General features: G+C 52.7%; 2 protein-coding genes across 2 annotated transcripts in view; one reads left to right on the top strand and one right to left on the bottom strand.

Annotated features, from left to right (window-relative positions):
* Positions 1-167: 167 nt before the first annotated feature.
* TMEM74B (transmembrane protein 74B) lies at positions 168-1853 on the top strand. Its single transcript, XM_045807667.2, has one exon. The coding sequence runs from the start codon at positions 430-432 to the stop codon at positions 1126-1128; it is 699 nt and encodes a 232-aa protein (XP_045663623.1). The 5' UTR covers positions 168-429; the 3' UTR covers positions 1129-1853.
* Positions 1854-14401: 12548 nt separating this feature from the next.
* The window catches only part of PSMF1 (proteasome inhibitor subunit 1), a 40076-nt gene continuing 35642 nt past the window's right edge, over positions 14402-18835 (bottom strand). Inside the window, exons 6-8 of the mRNA XM_045807639.2 lie at positions 16225-16278; positions 15355-15513; positions 14402-14829 (exon numbers count right to left, since the gene is read on the bottom strand). Coding sequence (XP_045663595.1) covers positions 14778-14829; positions 15355-15513; positions 16225-16278 — 265 coding nt within the window. The 3' untranslated portion in view covers positions 14402-14777. The remainder of the gene's footprint in view (positions 14830-15354; positions 15514-16224; positions 16279-18835) is intronic.

Here is an 18835-nt window from a genome sequence, read left to right as displayed (position 1 = left end):
TATCCGCTGTCTGAATGATAACTTACTGAGCATCGATCGTTCCGAGTCCTTTATACGGATGATCTCGGTCCCCGACGTCAGTCCCATTAAGTAGGGAAGAGTAGTGTTATTGTCACTTAATAGACAGGGAAACTGAGGCCAGAGAGGATAAGTAAATTGCGCCAAGGCACGCGCCAGCCGGTGGTGAAGCAGGGTCCTGGCCTGGCTTGGACGGCCCCACTCTGTCGTTGTCTGAGTCCCCGTTCCCACCCCCATCTGGCAGGCTCGCCCAGGTGGGAACCGTGCCCGGCCGCCCTCGCATCGCTCCCAGCCGAGCGTGATGTCCGGTGCCAGCAGGCTCCTGGCGGAGGCTTGGTCAATTTGACTGACTTTCTCTTTTCTCTTCTAGCTGCCAAGGGGCCAAGGGATGAGCGGGGGCCCTCCTTCCCAATGGCATCTCCCCCCGGTCTGGAACTGAAGACGCTGCGCAATGGCCCCCAGATCCCAAGGAGACCCGCTCCTCTGGGCCCGGCGGCTCCGCCCAGGGAGGGTGTGGAGAATGTCTGCTTTTCCTCGGAGGAGCACGAGACCCGTTTCCAGAACCCGGGGGACACCAGACTGGGCAGATCCCCCAGCCCCCCGGGGGGTGTCCCCTCACGGCCCCGATCCCAGCGGGACGATTTATCCCTGCGTTCAGAAGAGGGGCCAGGCCTAGAGCCCGTGAGCCGCCCGGTGGATTATGGCTTTGTTTCTGCTCTGGTTTTTCTGGTGAGTGGGATCCTCCTGGTGGTGACAGCATACGCCATCCCACGGGAGGCCCGCGTCAACCCTGACACAGTGACAGCACGGGAGATGGAACGACTAGAGATGTACTATGCCCGCCTGGGCTCCCACCTGGACAAGTGCATCATCGCGGGCCTGGGGCTGCTCACCGTGGGTGGCATGCTTTTGTCAGTCCTGCTGATGGTCTCGCTGTGCAAGGGGGAGCTGTACCGCCGGCCCACCTTCGTCCCCGGCAGGGGCTCCAGGAAGACCTATGGCTCCATTAACCTGCGCATGAGACAGCTCAATGGGGACGGGGGCCAGGCCCTGGTGGAGAACGAAGTTGTCCAGGTCTCAGAGGCCAGCCACACCCTCCAGGGGTCTTAAGTAAGAGCCCACCCTATCTGGCTGCTTCAGCTTCAGGGCTACAAGGCCCCCGCGAGCCTGGGGTTGCAGACTTGATCTCCACGGAGGGCCCTGCGGAAGGAGCCTTGGGTGCTGGAGGGGGCGTCCCGGGGCCAGGCCCAGGCTGCACGTGGGAGAGCAGCCCCCCGATCTGTTTGCAGCTTGAGGTTTTGCCTAAGGTTGGTTTGGAGGATGGCTTCTGCTGCTAAAAATACAAAAGTTTGGAAACCGCTGCCCTTGGAGGATGAGGTTTCTTGGCATTTCCGAGGATCGAGAGCCATTTGAAAGGCTGCCCATCCTGTTCCTCGGGGAATTCCGGGATCTCTGCTGTCCTCATCAGCCAAGTGTGGGTGTTGGACGACCTTGGAGGGACCCCCCTTTCAGCCCTGACCGTCTGTTGGGAGGTGGCTTCCCGACGAGAGGAGAAATCAGCACTGAGGTGACCGTCCCCTCTCCAGGCCTCAGTCCCCCTGCTGTGAAGGGAGAGGGTTGGGCTGGATGATCCCCGGGGCCCCTCCAGTTCTGCCCTAGGAATGGGAGCCCCGTAGATCTCTGCCTCTGGCCACTCCTACAGGAAAGGAGGGTGTCGGGCAGCTGCTTACCATTCTCTGTGCCATTTTCTGGCCCGGCTCTGGTGGCCACCACCGTCACACATGCAAACAGCTGGCACAGTCCTGCCAAAGAGCCCCTTAAGTCCCTGGGTTAGGCTGGGTTCAAGTCCAAAGTTGGCTACAACCTGATTTTGGTCTTGGGATCGAATTACCCGCGGTGACCAGGTCTCAGCAGACATCTTGTAAGGTCAAGTGCACAGGTTTCACCGACCCCCTGGACAAGAGGGCTCTTCATACAAGAAAGGGTGAGGGCTTTGTTATATTTCCGTGGACATGATGTTGGTTTCCAATACCTCTCCCTTTTCCCCATTGTGTCTCTGGGCCTCACGTTTTTTTAATGCTGAATTTCTGAGCTCCCTTCTCCCCCTTAGCAGTAAAGCGAGCCCCAGTGTATGTGGGAGAAATCAGGCACGTTCTGGTGGCCTGGAAGTTCCAGCTGCAGTGACCACTGTGTGTCCCGTTCTTCCTGTGGCACGTTTACAGGCTCTATCCAGACTCTAAACTACTGGCAAGGAAAGGAAGTGGGCGCTAGGGGTCAGGGAGATAACAGGTGCTTGAGGACTGCTAGAGGCATGCCCAGTGTGCACGGCCCTAGGGGGCTTTGAGGACGTTCCTTCTAGGCCCCACTGATATGAAGACTCTAAAGGGGTAATTTCTGTGAACCCCCTGAGCCCACACAGGTCCTCCTCACTCCATCTCAGATGACCATGTGGGCCCTGGATCCTAACTGTCCCTCGGGGATGGGAGGATGGGGTGGGAATGGGGTCCGTAGGCTAGAGCAGCCCTGAGGAGCAGTAACCTGAGCCTTCGCTCCGGCGAGCTGAACACACAGCTCAAATATCTGCTCCTGCTGGCAGGTTTTGCCAGGAGCAGAGGGTTGGGGAAGGACGGGAGGGGACAAGGGCTGTTCGGCGTGGCCCGCAGGGTTCCATTCCTGGCGTTGAAGGGGTGCAGTTTGAAAAGAACAAAGCCTCAACGGGGTAAAAGATGCACAAGTCAGGGCTCCCCTGATGTGGATCTCCCCCTCCCCCCCCGCGCTCAAAGAGCGTGCCGATCTAAGTAAATTGCAGTCCACTTGAACATCCCAAATGATGGGCTGAGGCCCTTCCAGTCCCTACAGTGATGATAATACAAATATCGGTCCGAACCATATGGACCGTGACAGCGGGGGCTCCTTTGACTCAAGCCTGTTGAGTGGCTGCATCTGGGACCCTCAGTGCCTATCGGTTTAAAGGCAATGCACTGTATTTGGGGCTAAATCTATTGGAAGATGGAATCCCGGGAATCTCAGGTTTTCTCTAAGCCGGAGAAGCCTGCTTTGCATCCTAATGCGGAAACTCCTTTAGAAAATGTGTATAATGGATCAAGGCAGTCATTACCTTGTCAGTAAATTAAGAAAACTTGAGAGATGCCAAAAACATTTCCCCAAGACTGCAGCTGAGCTCGCCCAGCCGGTGGGGCAGGAAGAGGTTTCGGAAGGAATCAGGGAGAAGCATGGCGCAGGGTGCCGAGAACTTTCTTTGTAGGTTTTTTTGGGGGTAGGTGTGACGTGGTCCCAGGGGACCCTGTGGTCACTGGAACAGGCCTCACGTGCAGGAACTGCATCTCCTACCCGACATGCTACTAGGGTCCCTCAAACCTTGCTCCCCTAGTGTGTTGGGTATCCACTTTGGAGTTGGTAAAACCTGGCTTCGAATCGAGGCTCTGCCATTTGCTGGCTGTGTGACCTTGGGCAGGCTACCCCACCTCTCTGAGTATTGCGCTCTCCATCTGTGAAGTGGGAGCGGTATGAGGTCCGGTCACTAAGATCACTCCTTCTCCACTTCAGTTAGGGCTAACGGGCTTAGGCCTAAACCCTCAGGGCCCACATCCTGCCTGCCTTCTCTCATACCTCTCATCCTCCCCATGAGCACATCTGGTTCGTTCTACGTTAGGAATCTGCCCCCTGCCCACCCCTCGGCCACAATTACCCGCTCCACATTGCACATTGCTATTCTAGTTTCTCTCCTGTCCACCCTCTGTGCCCAGTTCATCTTCCACTTTGCAGCCAGACAGATTTAATTGGGTCAGGTCATTCCTCTGCTCAGAACCCTCCTATGGCTCCCTCTCACTCTGGGCAAAAGCCAAAATTCTCCCTCCGACCGGAGATGGGTGTACTGTCCAGGCCCCTCACTTGCCCCGGGCACCTTCCAAGTCCCTGAGTCAAGGTTTTATTTGTCATTTTGATTTTTTTAAAAAGGATGGCCCCTTAAATTGCATAAATGCAGGTACCCCTAGACGTGGGTCCATCCCCCACGGTGGCCCATGAAACCCTACACGATCTGGCCCCTGTGCCTCTCTGACCGTATTTCTCACCCCTTGCCTCTTTGCTCATTCCAGCCACACTTGTCTCCTTGCCATTCCTTAACCCTGCCAGGCACACTCCCACCTCAGGGCCTTTGCACTTGCTGCTCCTTCTACCAGGAAGGCATTTCCCCTTAATATGTGCAAGACCCATCGCTTACCACCTTAGGGGCTTTCTTCAAGTATCACCTTTTCGGTGAGTCTCTGCTGACTGCCTATTTAACCTCAACCTCATTCTCTCTTTTCCTTCCCTACTTTATTTTTCTCCAGAGCACTAATTGCCACTCGGCCGGCTGTGTTTCATACTCTCTTATTGTCTGTCTCTCCCACCACCTCCCCCACTGGATTGCAAGCAACGTGAGGGTCCAGGGCTAGCACAGTGCTTGACACCTGGTAGGTGTCCGTGTTGAATGAATGAATGTAACCCAAGTTCCCTCTGCCTGCAGCGCCACAGCGGGCCCTGGGCAGGGTCCTGGAGACCCATAGCCCCTGCCTCATCCCCTGGAACCCCGTCTAGGGGTGGGAGATAGTCATGCAGAAGATCCCGTGGCAGGAAGTAGGGACACAGTTTGTCCCTGGGACCTGAAGTTGGAGCTTGGGAACCCATTTGCCTTCCTCTCTCGGGCCCTTGGTACTGCTTTACGGGGGAGAGGTAGAGGGCTTTCTCTGATGGAGAAAGACCCTTGTTGGAGATGGGTTCCAGCTAGTCTTGGGGGGCATTGGCTGGATATTTAGGAGCCTGTGACCTACACCAGCCTGATTCTCTCTTACTCAGGAACCTCAAGTGCCCAGGCCTGGACCTTTGAAACAGTGTCTGTCCTCACCTCTGTTCACTGCCCCCAGGCATCGTATGAGTGGGTCTCCAGGTTGGAACTACCTGCTGTCTGAGATTTCTGCCGTTACTGCTCCCTTCTTTGAGAATAAGCGTTACCTTCTCTGGGATTCTCTTTAACGTATCCCCCTCGGTACATGCACACACATACACCCACACATGTGCGGGAGCACATGCCTGTGCGTACGCACGACTTTCTCTTGTCTGACCTAGCTCAGAAGCCAGGACACACACCCTTCTGAAGCAGCTCCAAGCCAAAGCAACCTCTGGATTATTGAGAACGGATTCTCTTTCTCCAGAAGCCACAGGCCTTGCAGTCCCCAGGATGCTAACCTCATAGCAGCAGTCAAGTCTCCCCTGTCCAGGTGATGCTGGTGCCCCTAGCCTTCCTGCTCCCCTGTGGGGTGGAGGGGGAGAGATGTCTGCGGAGTGTTTGCACCTGGCATTTTGGGAGGAGACTGTGTGGTCCTGGCTGGGAACCAGATGAGCCGGGTCCTGTAAGCCACCTCCCTTCCCTGGGGGCCTATGGGCCAATCATTGCCTCTTTGGTCCTCCAGAATGAAATTGGAAACCTTTCCCCTCTGCCTTGTCTGGGGTGTGAGGAGATCAAGAAACACAAGCAGAGGACATTCCAAAGTTAAGAGCAAGTTACCCCATGTCTGGAGAGCTTTGGAGGGGCAGGTGGAGGGAGGGGGAAGGGAGGCATTATGAAGAAGCCGCAGGAGCTGGAGTTCTGTCTATGGGTTCTGTCTGCGAGGAAAGTAGGGTGTGGGTGGCACGGACAGAGTCAAGGAGATGCCCTCCATCTGGGCCTGTTGGTTTCTCTGGGGGAGAATAGACTCCCCTTGGTGTCCCCAACGAGGTAGGTTTCAGCGAAGGGAGGGGGAAGCTTGCTGAGACCTTGTCCTGGTTGGAGTGGTAGGGAGCTCCTTGTTAGTGCAGGTATGTTAGATTACTGGTCAGGTGTTGGGTATCTTTAGGGATGGAACATAGTAGAATTGGGGAGGACTTAATCAAGAGACTCCCCCAGCTTCCAACCCCCATTCTTTAAGGGGAACCGATGTCCCAATGGCCAGAACCTGGCCCAAATACCCTCTTCCCCAGATCATTCCTCTTCCTGGGTCGGGTCATCCAGGAGCCAATGAGAAGGCCCAGGATATCCGGATGGTGCTGCAGGGGGCAGGATTACTGCCTTCCTTCTCCCAGGAGGCCTTGCACTTCTGAGCTTTGTCCCCATGCAAATTTCAGGGGTTTGGGGGCAGGGCCCCTCACAGAGCGGGTAGATTGCCTGGATGCTTGATGGGTGTCTAATGTCCCCAAGCCTCTGTTTCCTCATCCATAAAAGGGGCTGCTAATAACAGCACCTTCCCCAGAAAGGCACAGTGAGCAGTAAATGAGATTCCTGTAAAGCACTTAGCCCAGTGCCTGCCACTTCGTAATTGCCAGTACAATTAGCTATTCACATTCATTCATTTGCATCTAACCAGCATTCTTCCCTGGGCAAGGCACTGTGGGGACACACAGCCGCTGCCCCTAAGTTAGTCACAGACTACCTGGGGAAACAAGCCCATGCACATCAGGCTGTGTGTGTGTGTGCGCGCGTGCGCACCTGCACACACGCACAAGTATGCAGAGGAAATATCTGATTGAGTTGGAGTCAGAAAAGGCTTTCCTGGAAGGGATGATGACTAATAGGAATCTTAAATAGGCAGGCAGTGCCTGATATGAGGAGAGTGTCTGACATGGGGAACAGGAAGGGTATACCGGGCAGGGGAACAGCATGAGCAGAGGCTCAGTGGCATACAAAGTCTGGGGTTTACCGGGGAGGGGGATGTGAGGGGAGGGAGATCTGCAGGTTCTGTGCTGGAGTGTGGCAGTGAGGCGTGCTGAAGGGCAGGCAAGTCATTATGGGGTGACCACAGTCCTCAGCTCACAGAGTTGTTATGAGGACTCTTGAGTTTGCACTGATACAGGGCAGGGCATGGGGCCTGGTACACGGTGAGAGCTCACTGCCGACCATAGGACTGCCTACAGGTGTGTGTGGCAGGAAGACTCTTCTGATGGCAGATGTATTGTAGGGGTGACACTGGCACTGGGGAGACCAGTCCACGGGACTGTGGTCTTCAGCTGCAGTCAGAGGATGTGACCTCAACCTCCAGGCTCCATCTCAGCAGCTCGTCCTTCTGCGCCCTTAAGCTGCCAAGGTTGAGCTGCTCACCTGGGCCTAGGGGGAGGTCAGTGAGTGGAAGGATCTTCCAGCAGGGAAGCTGGCCCAGGGGAGTAGTGAGGGCCAGGGAAGAAGGGGCTGCCATGTGGACCTCTTCCCGTGGGGTGGGGCATCTGGGCTAATACTTAATGTCAAGGGCATTCAGAAAAGGCCATGTCCCTCCCTCTCCCAACTCTTCTCCTCCAGTCTCCCCAACCTCCTCCCCTGTGGCTCTTTGCGTCCACATCTTCTTTCACTGAAGCCACTCCTGGGGTCTAGGGGCCCACAGGTGAGTTGTCACTGTTGCTGACTCCCTTTGAGCCCCAACTCCCCTCCTGAGAGTCCCCACCTTCTCCCATCAAAGATGAAAGCAGAGCCCACATGCCCATGCCTGCAGGGCTCAGCAGGTGACATTCATGAAGGAAGCAGGTAGCAGGATTAAAGGGGCGCTTGCTTCAGCTCTGGCTGGCTGGTGCCCTGTGGTGGGTGGGCTCAGGCTTGTCAGAGCTCCTGATCTGTCAAGAGCGACTGGACATCTGGACGTGGTGGGGAAAAGGATGCTCATAGGGCCATCCCATGGCCTGAGAACTGTGAGGCAAAACCAAGGACATGGGAGTGTCTGATGAGATGCCACCTGCCGGGCCCAGATATCCACCCCCTGCCCCCTGTCCAGGGCTTACTAAGTCACTCAAAGAGATAGGTGTGCCCCCAACAAGTGGACTGGCCTCAGCCTCTTGGCTGGAGGCTGGAGGTGCAAGGCCTGCAGACCACCTGAGTGCTGGCCGTCCGAGGATCTTTCTTCATTCATTCTTTCAACAGAGATTTGAGCACCAATTCTCTGCTCGGTTTTGGAGATACAGTACTGAGCAGAGGAAAAACGTAAGGAGAGTACTCTGGAGAGGGCTTGAGATATGTCTTCTGGAACTCCGGCGGTGTTTGTGAACGAGAGGATGACGTCTGTTTCTGCCCTGGAGAATTTCTGATGTGGGAGGCCAGGGAAGTGGCCTGTGCTGGCTTGAAGGGACAGTGGTGTTGGGGAGGAAGGGCAGTCCTGCCTTACCTCCTGGTGTTCTGAGGCCCGGAAAGGTAGGCACATGGAGGACCCCGTGGCTGGAGGGGCCCCGAGTGCTGGTGCAGGGAAGGGAAGGGAGGCTGGAGTTGTGGGGGGCACAGGTGGCTAATTCGAGAAGCAGATGGGCTGTGAGCCTCTGGTGGAGACAGAAGCCCCCTTCCTCTCTGAAGGTCCAGGACAAAGCTCTCATCACCCCCCCCCAAAATTATGCCTGCTGTTTACTGGGGACCCCAGCATCAAAAAACCCACCCAAACCACCCAGTATGAACTAGAGCAAGAGCACCTGCCCCCACCCCATCCACGTCATGCCAGTGAAGAGCCACTTTGCTTTTTTCCTTCTCCTCACCCTACCACAGAGGAGCAGCAAAGGTCTAAAAGAGGTCAGGGGAGACCTCTTGCAACTGCAGCTTTAACTGGACTGGACCGAGTCTGAGAGTCAGATCGGTTATTGGGCTGCAGGTGTGGAGATAAGAAAGGGGCAGTGACACAGGCCAGTTGGATGAAAGAAAACCCTTCGTGTCTGTCCATTTCATCGAACCAGTTATGCATTACACACGTCAGCCATCCCACTGCTAAGTGAAATAGCGTGTTGTCTCTCTGCCAGGTGCTCTTCTAAGCATTTGCCTCTAGTAGCTCACACCTCACAACCACCTTGCACAGTGGGGGTGCTGTTATTACTTCCATTGTACAGATGAGGAAGCTGAGGTTAAGTGACTTGCCCAGGGTCACACAGGCTGGTACTAGCAGAGTCAAGACTCAAATTTAATAATATGCCATCATGCCTCTTATTACATTTAATAATGTGGGCAAGAGCATGTTGGTGGGTGGATCTGGGCTGTGCGCTGCTGCTTTGGGGCCTGTAGTTTCAATGTGTTGGGAAGCTCTGTGGGGGAGAGGCGGAGGGCAGGAGGGGGGAGTACTGAACTGGGCCAGGCCCATGGCCCATTTAGAATCGTGGATTCTCACAGACGGGCAGGATCTTAGAACAGTTGGGTTGACCTTTAACCCCATTTTACTGATGGGGAAAGCCACAGAGGGGCAGGACTTGCCCAGGATCACCATGGCTCAGGCCTCTGCCTGTCCCTCTCTTCTTTATTAGCTTCTCACTTGAATTTATGTCCTGGGAACCAAGAAGCCTACGGGATGAAACTGCACTCCTGTGATTCTAATCTTAAGGAGGGGAGGGCAGGACTGTCTTGAAGGCAGAACACCTAGGTCCAGGTCTCTTTTAGGGATGTCTGCCTGCCTGCCCCAGGGGTGGGCCATCCTGGATTGGAGAGCAGCAGCCACGGTTTGGCCTACACTGGCCCAAAGGCAGCTGCGCAGAAGGTTGGTGCTGACCAGGGTGCTGAACTTGGATGGCACCTTCCTCTAACACTCAGCCTAGCTGAGGGGAGAGGGAGGTGGAAGGGAAGACTTGTTTTTGTCCCTTAGGGATGAACAGGACTGTTTTGGGCAGTTTAGTGGAGCTACAATTTCTGTGGTCTGAGGCCGTGGGAAGGCCACTCAGCTGCTCTGGACCTGCTTTTTCATCTGTTCAATGGGGGAGAGTAGCTCCTATCCTACTAAACTTAGAAGGCAGAGGTGAGCACCCCTTGGGGGACAGGTGACAGAGCCCTGCACAGACCCCAAGCCCATCTCTGGGGCCCGGTGATGGCTCTCAGGGGCTCACCCTCACAGAGGGGCTTCACAGGCCGGTTTCCTCCTCTGAAATGGGGGTTGTGCTGGGTAACTTCAGATGCTCCTAATCTGGGAGCTCTGGGCACTGTGGCTGTAGGTGGAAGTGCTCAGGAGCGTGAGGTAACACATCCCAGACCTGGGAGTCTTAGACCATCCTGGAGGGTATGCTGCATTGTTCCTTTTTCACACAAGTCCTGACTTGATTTTCCAGCTTCAGCAATGGGTTTTGCACACAGATCCATGCTTCTCCCCTGGAGAGGGTGTGGGGATCTGGGTACAGCAGTCCTACAGAAAGAGCACTGGCTCTAGAACCAGGCTGACCCAGGTTCCCATCATGGTTCTACCATCCCTAGAGGGGCAAGCCTAGCACGTCAACCACTGCCACTAACAGTGTTTACCTTGCGGGTGGCTGGAGTATTACGTAACTAGGAAAACCAAGTACACTGTGGGCACCAGATAAATGCTTTTTTCTTGCACTGGAGGGCAGCCTTATCCTGAGCCCTCAGCCTTATCCATCCATATGGTCTCAGTAATAACAACTGGCACCCACTGAGCTCCAACTATCTGTTTATAAGACACAGTATTTGGCAGGACCCTGCACCAATCCCAAAGGTAGAGGTATTGCTGACTTTGCAGATAAGGGTGCACACCAGCAAAGGGAAGTCTGAGAGTCACACCCACACCTGCCCGATTCTCAAACTCCTGCTTGGCTTCAAGCAAGCCAAGCTTACTGGACCTTTTCAAACCCTCTTTTTCTCGTCTAGAGAATGAGGACACTACCTCATTATGGTTGTTATGATTCGAAGATATAACATATGCTATTTTACAAGGGTACATGCATATTTAGAAACATGTATGAAACACATGTGAGGGACCCATGGGGACAAGGGAATGGGTACAGGGGGCAGAACTTGAAAAACAAAACAAGGGAGTTTTTGCATGCATTAGTCATAGTGTGCCATGCACCAAGAAGACGCTGAGTTCTTTGCACCTGATGGCCAGCTGAAAGGAAGTGATACAGATATTACACCACAGCGTCTCAAACTTTAAATATGCACGTGAATCATCTGGGGAACTTGTTAAAATGCAGATTCTCATTTACTAAGTCTGGGATGGAGCCCAGGATTCTGCATTTCTAACAAGTTCCCAGGCAATGCTGCCGGTGCAGCTGGTTTGAGTAGCAAGGATAGAGTCTTCCCTTTCCTTCTCAGTTCTCGAACCTGCCTCATCATATGAATCTGAGGAACTCAAAAAAAAAAAAAAAAAAGATTTAAAAGCCCGACCCTAGAGATTCGGATCCAGGTGTGGGTTGGGGCCAGGATGTACCGGGTAATTTGAGCAAGCACCACAGGAGACTGCTAGCTCAGGCGGGCTGGGGAAGCGTGGCTGTGGTACTCTTCTGTACCCCGGACCGTGGTGCAGCCAGCCCAGGACACAGAGTAGACAGATGCAAAGAGAAACATGGCCAGCTCTAGAAGGGAAGAAAACAAGGCAAGGAATAGACGATGGGGACGTGGGGGCTGCCAGAGGTAGGATAAGTGGTCTATGGCATGTCACCATAAGATAAAGATTGGGAATCAAACGTTTATTTTCCTTGCAAGCCACTGGATAAACACAGACATTTCAAACCAAGCAAAAGTAGTGCCGTGAACTGCACTAGACCTGGAAAGGTCCTGAGAACTTCCCTACAGACAGAACCCATCCTACAGCACATCCTGACCAGAACCTTCCCAAGCCAAACCCAACCCCTCTGTGGCTTACCAGCCATGGTCACCCCAAGGTGGCTCTTACCAAAGTCATGGTCTACTCCCCAGGGGTGACTGGTTCTGGTCTCTGTCTTGCTCAGCCTAGGTCAAATTCTTTTTTTAAAAACAAACAGAAGACAAAACCACAATGAGATACCACTTCGCACCTACTAGGATGGCTATACACAAGAAGACTAGCAAGTACTGGCGTGGAGGTGGAAAAACTAGAACCTTCATACCCTGACGATGGGCATGTAGAGTGGTGCAGCCAGTGTGGAAAAGTCTAGCAGTTCTTCAAAAAGTTACACTGAAATGCCACATGATCGAGCAATTCCACTCCTAGGTATATACCCGAGAGAAATGAAAACCTAGGTCTACACGAAAACCTAGGTCTACACGAAAACCTGTACAGAAATGTCCACAGCAGCATTATTCACAAGAACCAAAAGTGGAAACAACCCAACAAGCGTCCAGTAACTGCTAAGTGGATAAAGAAAATGTGGTATATATCCACACAATGGACTATTCTTCAGCCATAAAAATCGAATGCAGTCCTGACACCTGTTACAGCATGGATATGAATCCTGAAAACGTGAAGTGGAAGAACCAGATACAGGCCACACATTGTGTGATTCTACTTCTGAGAACTGTCCAGAACAGGCAAATCCTCAGAGAGAAAACAGACCAGCGGCTGCCTGGGGCTGGGAGGGGCCGGGGCGGTGACTGTTAGTAGGTATGGGGGTTTCTTTTGGAGGCGGTGAAAACGTTCAGGAATTCGATGCGGTGATGGATGCACGACACTGTGAATACACGAAAAACCACTGAGTCGCACACTTTAAAAAGAAACAAAACCTTTATGGATATGTAAAGTGTATCTCAATAAAGCTGTTATTAAAAAAAAAAAAAAGGAACAGGTTATTAAGTGCCGATTTAATTGTTAAGGCTCCCACCTCTCCAGTTCCACAAGGCAGATCCTAAACCATTCCCGTTGGCTGCCTGGCGACTGCTCATGGCCGGAAGGAGGGAAGTGGCCCGGACCACAAGCAGCACTGACAGCATGACCCGGAAGTTCCTGAAGGCCCCATTCACTCCCCCTGACACAACTAAGACTTCGTCTATGTTCCTCAGTGTCCTTGATACACAGCAAAAAATGGCTGTCTCTGCAGATGAGAGTCACTGAAGTTTCTGTTTTCAGAAAACAGAATTATGCATAAGACCATCCTTTTGACCTCTGCTACTAGAAAACCTAAGTGGCAAATTTATTGCTCCAATCATCTTTTCCTCAAATCATGGTTCTAAAAGTGATCTACTTTCCCTGTCTGTCTGATGGTTTCTAGTGTGATGTTTCTTTAAATGCTTCCTTTCATAATAAAGAATGCTTGTGTGACCAAAGTGCCCCAAGTCCTTTCCGTAGCAGGTATAATCCAATTCCAAAACAAAAACAGTCCACCCATTTGCAGTCCCCTGAGGAAGAAGACTCTGACTGATGATGGCATTTGTAGCTCTGCCCAATCTCTGAGTCTCTCTCCAGAGCAGAAGCGTCCTCAAGGCTCTGAGATGGCCTCTTACTGAATCAGTGCTTGAGATGGGGTCTGCCAGAAATGCCCGGGACGCCTGCGCATCCTAGCCTCCCCACCCAGGCCCCAGCTTAGTTTACCGCAAACCCGCACTCAGACAGGCAGTCCCAGGCTACAGCATATTAGCAGACACCTCAGGAAGGCTCTGCTAGCCTACCCTCTGCCCTCAGATAAACAGTACGCCCTAATATCAGGGAAGGAACGCACGGAGCTGAGAAGTAAAAGGACCCGCCCGTGGATGAAATGCTAGTTGTGGAGGGAAAGTGACCTAGTGCCTTGGTCTCTTGCCTCTGAGCCTGGTGCTCTACGGTGCTCTTTCCACTTCAGCACAGGGGTTCATCACTGACCACGTCTGTCAGGCCTCGGGCTGAAAAGGATCCGGAGAACACCAAGAGGTCTGGCGGGCCTCGACAAAGGACACAGGCTTCTAGAGGCTGGGGCTCCCTGGGGGTGAAAGGCCATCCTGGGTGGTTTTCTGCTTCCCTGGCTCCTCCATCACCCCAGCCACTGGCTTCCAGAGGCTGGGCTCCCTGCTCCTGCCAGAGTTCAACGCCATACTCAGATGGAGCCCATGCTCCTCTGCTCTTCTTGTCCGGCCCCAAGGGACACAGAACTGCTCTGTAGGTAAGTACCATACAGAGCCTCGAAACTTCATTACTTCCTTTGCCCCCCTTCCTAGAGGTGGCCACACATGGATGCAGATACCAGAATGTTTTAGAGTAGGAAGGGCCCCTCAGATTTCACAGGCAACAAGAAAGCCCTGGAAGGGGAAAGCCCTTAGAGTCAACTCAGTAAGTTAATGGCAGAAATGAGATGAGCCTTCAGGTCTGTTTATTCTTCTGCTTAGAGGCTGCCATTGTCCAGGCACAGACGGACCGGAGGATATGCACGGACAGGCAGAACTGGAGGGTGCTGCCCTTCTCACAATGACGCAGGCTTTCTGCAATGTGCCTGCCCTTGGGAAAGTCATCCTTGTGGCCCTGTGGGGTTTCCAGTCCCTCATTTTCAGCTTTGCAGCCACACTGGGACCCACCTTAGTGATGTCAGGAGCAAGAAAGCAATTTATGAAGGGAAGGGGCCTAAGAAGCGAGAACAGGCCCCGGGTAGGAGAAAAGTCATTTAGCCCCACCAGGATTTAAACTCTAAAGTCTCAGACATGGAAGGCGCTGGGCAGTAAAGAACAGTGGGAGACTGGCAACAGGATTTCTGTATTGACATTTGGTTCTTATAATAACATCCAAAATGCGTTCTGTTCTCACAGCACTGCAGCTGGGACTGCATCAGGCCGAGGGCAGATGTTGCCGGAGTCTCCCTTGAGAAGTGTGGGGGAGCTGGTGGTGAGAGAGACACACGGATTGCTCTTGGGGACCTATATGCAGCCAGGTGGAGAGCTGCAGCAGGTGCCCTGGCTCTGACAGGGGGTGGGGAGGCAATCCCAGCTGGCCTGCAAACACATGGGCAGAGTCCCTTGCCCCCAGCCCGCAAGAACACAGTTGCTGATGGGGCCAGCGGTGGCAGCTCCAGGACAGTGGAGGGAAGGCTGGGATGCTACATTCTTGAGGCCTTCACAGGTACATGTCATCGAAGCCCGGCGGGGGGAGATGGTCTGGGTTAGGTCTGGAATGGAAAGAGGGGCTGGTGAGTTGGGAGTGATGGAGGGGTCGGGGCACACAGGCAGATGGGCCCTGAGAGCAGAGGGAGCCTGTCTTCCAGAACAATGTGGTACTTTGTGGGGCTGACGAGCCTGCACTCTACAGCCATGGCTTGAATCCCGATTCTCCCACCTTGGAGAAGTTAATTCATCTTTCAGGGCCTTGATTTCTATAGGACGTGAACAGTAATATGCACCCAGGAGTGTTGCTATTAGGGTCCAGAGAGTTCCCAACACAGACTAAACTTCAGTAAGTGTGAGGAGTGCTTCCTCCGAGTGCTCCCTGAAGGGGCCTGGAGGAAGGGAGGCACCGGGAGATAGGGAGCTCCAGGGAGGCATCAGGCCGGGGCCTGGAGGAGGCTCCACTCCCTTGGCAACAGGGGATGGAGCCAGTGGTGCCTCTGTACCTGGAGTCCGACCCCCCGTTCCTGCAACGCTGAGTGGAGCTGCCATTAGGCCCTACTTCTCAGCATGCCTGAGCGACTACCTACCCAGATGGGCTGGTCCCAATGGGTCCAAAGGGGTCAAAGCGTGCTCCTGGGGGCACAGCGCCTGGAGGAAGACGGTTTGGGAGCCCCGAGGATGGGTCAATGAGTGCTCTTGGGAAGCCAGATCTCAGGGGATCCACAATCATGCCACCTCTCCGACACCTGCGGCAAGAAGAAAAGATGGGTGAGCAGGTGTGGCAAGGAGCTGCTGGAGAAGAGGCGAAGGAGGAGAGAATGGACGAAGAATGCCTGGGATAGCTACTCTGGCCAGCCCAAGCACACACAGGTGGATGGCTACCTGAGCCCGCAGGCTCAGGAAGTGGGCAAGAACAAGAACACAAAGTGCACACTATCCCTGGCACACATGGCCTGTCCTTTTAGCTCTCTAGTCTCCCTGAACCCACAAAACAGAGACTCCTGTCATGTCCTACATCCAAGGGGGACAATTTGATCAAGAACAGGCGCCAGAATTTGCCAAGATCAATGCAGAACCATCACAAGGCTCTGCAGGGCACTACTTTAGGTCTACGGACTAGTAGTAGCACTGAGACAATTCATGACGCTGGCTTTCTCGCGGTTTCCTTAGAGGGCCTCAGGGTGATCTCTGACTCCTCCACTGGGGCCAGTGGGGCCAGCGGGTGGCACAGGAGCTGCCTGCCCGGCTTGCTCAGCCCTCCCCAACAGCAGAGCTCTCCGCACCGCTCCAGGCACGACAGAGCGGAACAGTGGCAGGGACTTCGCAGCTGCTAAGCCAAGCGGTCTCCTTCACCCCACAGGAAGAATGACGAAAAGCTCTAAGATTAGAAGATGAGCCGGGGGTTGAAAAGTCACAAGGGTAGGTTGTGTTGCTGCCCCCTCCCCAGCACTACTCACCCAAAGGGGTCCAGGTCCTCTCCCCCGACAGCAAACGGGCCCAGGGGATCACACCTGAAACAAACAAGGGGCAATTATCACAAGTCCCAGAGCAGCCGGGCGCCTGGGTTCCCAGGGGCTTGCCAACGCCCGTGGGGTCACAACTACACTCCCAGGTATGGAGGGGCAGGGGAGACCCCTGCATGAGACCATAACACAAGGGATCCTTCGAAGTGGTCTTTGGCACAGACTAACACTGATAATGTTAACAGAGGCAATACTGAAAAGAACTGAACACAAAGCAAAAACAAGGAGGATCCCAATACTGTCAAAAATATAATTTTTAACCATGGTATCCTCCAGATAAATTTTATTTATTTTCACTTTTCTCAAGTTCCTAAACTTTGTGTAAAGAACCAAGAACTTGTAGATCAGAAAATATCCAAAAACCAAAACCAGAACACCAAGACTGAGATTTAAAAGCTTCCAGGATGGAGTGAGATGGGTGCCCGCACACAGCTAGAACAGGGCTCCTCAGCCTTTTTCCATGACGGCCTCTGTGTGACACTTCAAGCCCACAGACACCGCACATCTGTTTACGCACTGTAGCCCACTGGAGGGCCACAAACCACTGTCACCTCGAAGCCTTTTTCACCCCCCCTCCCCCACCAAGAGCCCATTTTTGCTCTCACTGGGAATGCGCAAGCTAGGAGCATTAAGTGAGGGCTTGCTCGCTGGAGAGCAATTCTATGCTGTCTAACATATATACCATACCATGCATCTTTCAGAAGTCTTAGGTATCCTCATACTCTTTGGCCCAACCATTTCATATCTGAGTATCCATCTCAAAGAACACATCATTCAAATTAAAATATCACCACAGAGACTTTAATCAGGGGAACTGGAGTTGGCCTAAATAGGGACCAGAATGCAATTATGGAGACAATGTTTTAGAGTTTTAAACTGATATGAAAAAATGCTTATGCTCTAGTGTTAACTGTGGGGGAAAAGGGATAGCCTACGAATAGCCTAGGAAATCAATGGTGAGAAATGTGTGTGTGGGCGTGTATGTATAAATAAAACTAGAAAGCAGCACACTGAAAATACAAACAGCGATACTTACTCCTGGAATGATTTTCTTTATACTTTCCTGGGTTTTTTTGATAAAGGATATGGATATAATAAAACAAAAAAGATTTCGAATTTGCAAAGGTATGCTTTGGAGTGTGCCCGGAGTCCTAGCGAGCAATCCGAACCTGGCAGTTCTGAGGTTGGTGGGGGGCAGGGTGTTTCTGCCAGACCTTTGGAGCTAGACAGCAGCTAATATACGCTTACAGGTAAGGAGCCATTAATTAAAGAACTGGGAAAAAAATCCAAAAGGAGGTGTTTCTTCAGTCAGTTCTACCTAATATGCTTGAAAGGATACTGTCATTTCGGTAGATGTGGCTAGGTTTCCAAGGGAAGGAATTTTTCCTGACCTAGATGACTGTTCCTAAGTCATGGTTCACAGAGCTGATGGTGGAAGTTTCTGGTGACCTCTGTTACCATCCTGCCACCCTGGATACACCAGGTGTGCTGGAGAGCTGCGAGCATCTTACCGACTATCCCCATGACCTGCCCTGCTACAGATCAGCAAACAGAAGGGGCTTCTAGTGGCTGTAAGAGTGCCTGGGAGAACAGAGCTGTATTGCTCCTGAAACACGCAGCCTTCTCGTTCTCTCGCCTGGGCCACAGAGCATGCGTGGGGCAGGGAGAACAATGGAGGCTGGAAAGACGGCTGCCGGGCCCCCCCAGCCACTGGGTACTTGAAATTGTCCCAACATATCCTTTGACTCAACACTTAACACACCCTCACTTCTGTGAACTCCTTAAATACATGCTCAGAACCCACATTAAAATAGTCTCAGTCCAGAATGTGCTGAATGATTAAAAGAAAGGTAAATTTTGTATATGGTCTCTGAAATCAATCCCTACTATTTCATCTGGTAATCAACCGAAGGAGAGTGTCACACACTAATGCTGTGCCTGGCTGGGCCCACGGGACCGTATGTCCCAGCTCCGACAGGGGCCCCTCTAGGGAATTTGAGGGTGATCCTGACCACAATTTCCTCCTTCTATGCTCCCCTCTCCTCTTCGATAAAAACAACACCCACTCCTCATTTTAGGTCAGGTTGTGCTACCGAACAAGGTTTGGCGCCAGTCTTACGGGAAAAAACCCCCTTGGTTTTCAGAGCTCTTTTGGTATCAGAATTGCACATAAAAGATTGTGGGCCCATAAAAGTAAAAATTCTCCTTCTCATCCGTTCCCCAGCCTCCCAGGTCTTCTGTAGATGACTAAGATAGCAGTTTCTTGTATGTCCTTCCAAAGATACTTGGCATACAGAGAGCAAATATGTATCTCTCCTACTTTTTTAATAGATGGATGTGCTGAGCTCCTTACATACGTCATCTTATTTCCTCTTTGCAGCAGCCCTATGAGTACATATGATTTTTATTCTTATTTCACAGAATAAATATTCTGTAAATGTTTTAAGAATATTGATCTACTTCTTCCTGGTGTCCATGATTTCTGAAACTGACATTCAAGTTCGTATGCTTCCGTAAGTCATTGTTTTTCCCTAGCTGCTTTCAC

The sequence above is a fragment of the Ursus americanus genome, chromosome 22 (genome assembly GCF_024610735.1).
Source record: "Ursus americanus isolate L20-20 chromosome 22, mUrsAme1.1.p, whole genome shotgun sequence".
NCBI lineage: Eukaryota > Metazoa > Chordata > Mammalia > Carnivora > Ursidae > Ursus > Ursus americanus.
Note: the sequence above shows the minus strand (reverse complement) of the source record. Positions and strands in the feature narration are given on the sequence as shown.

What these genes read in the sequence shown, in the direction of transcription:
- TMEM74B (XM_045807667.2), top strand. Translation starts at nt 430, where the DNA reads ATGGCATCTCCCCCCGGTCTGGAACTGAAGACGCTGCGCAATGGCCCC.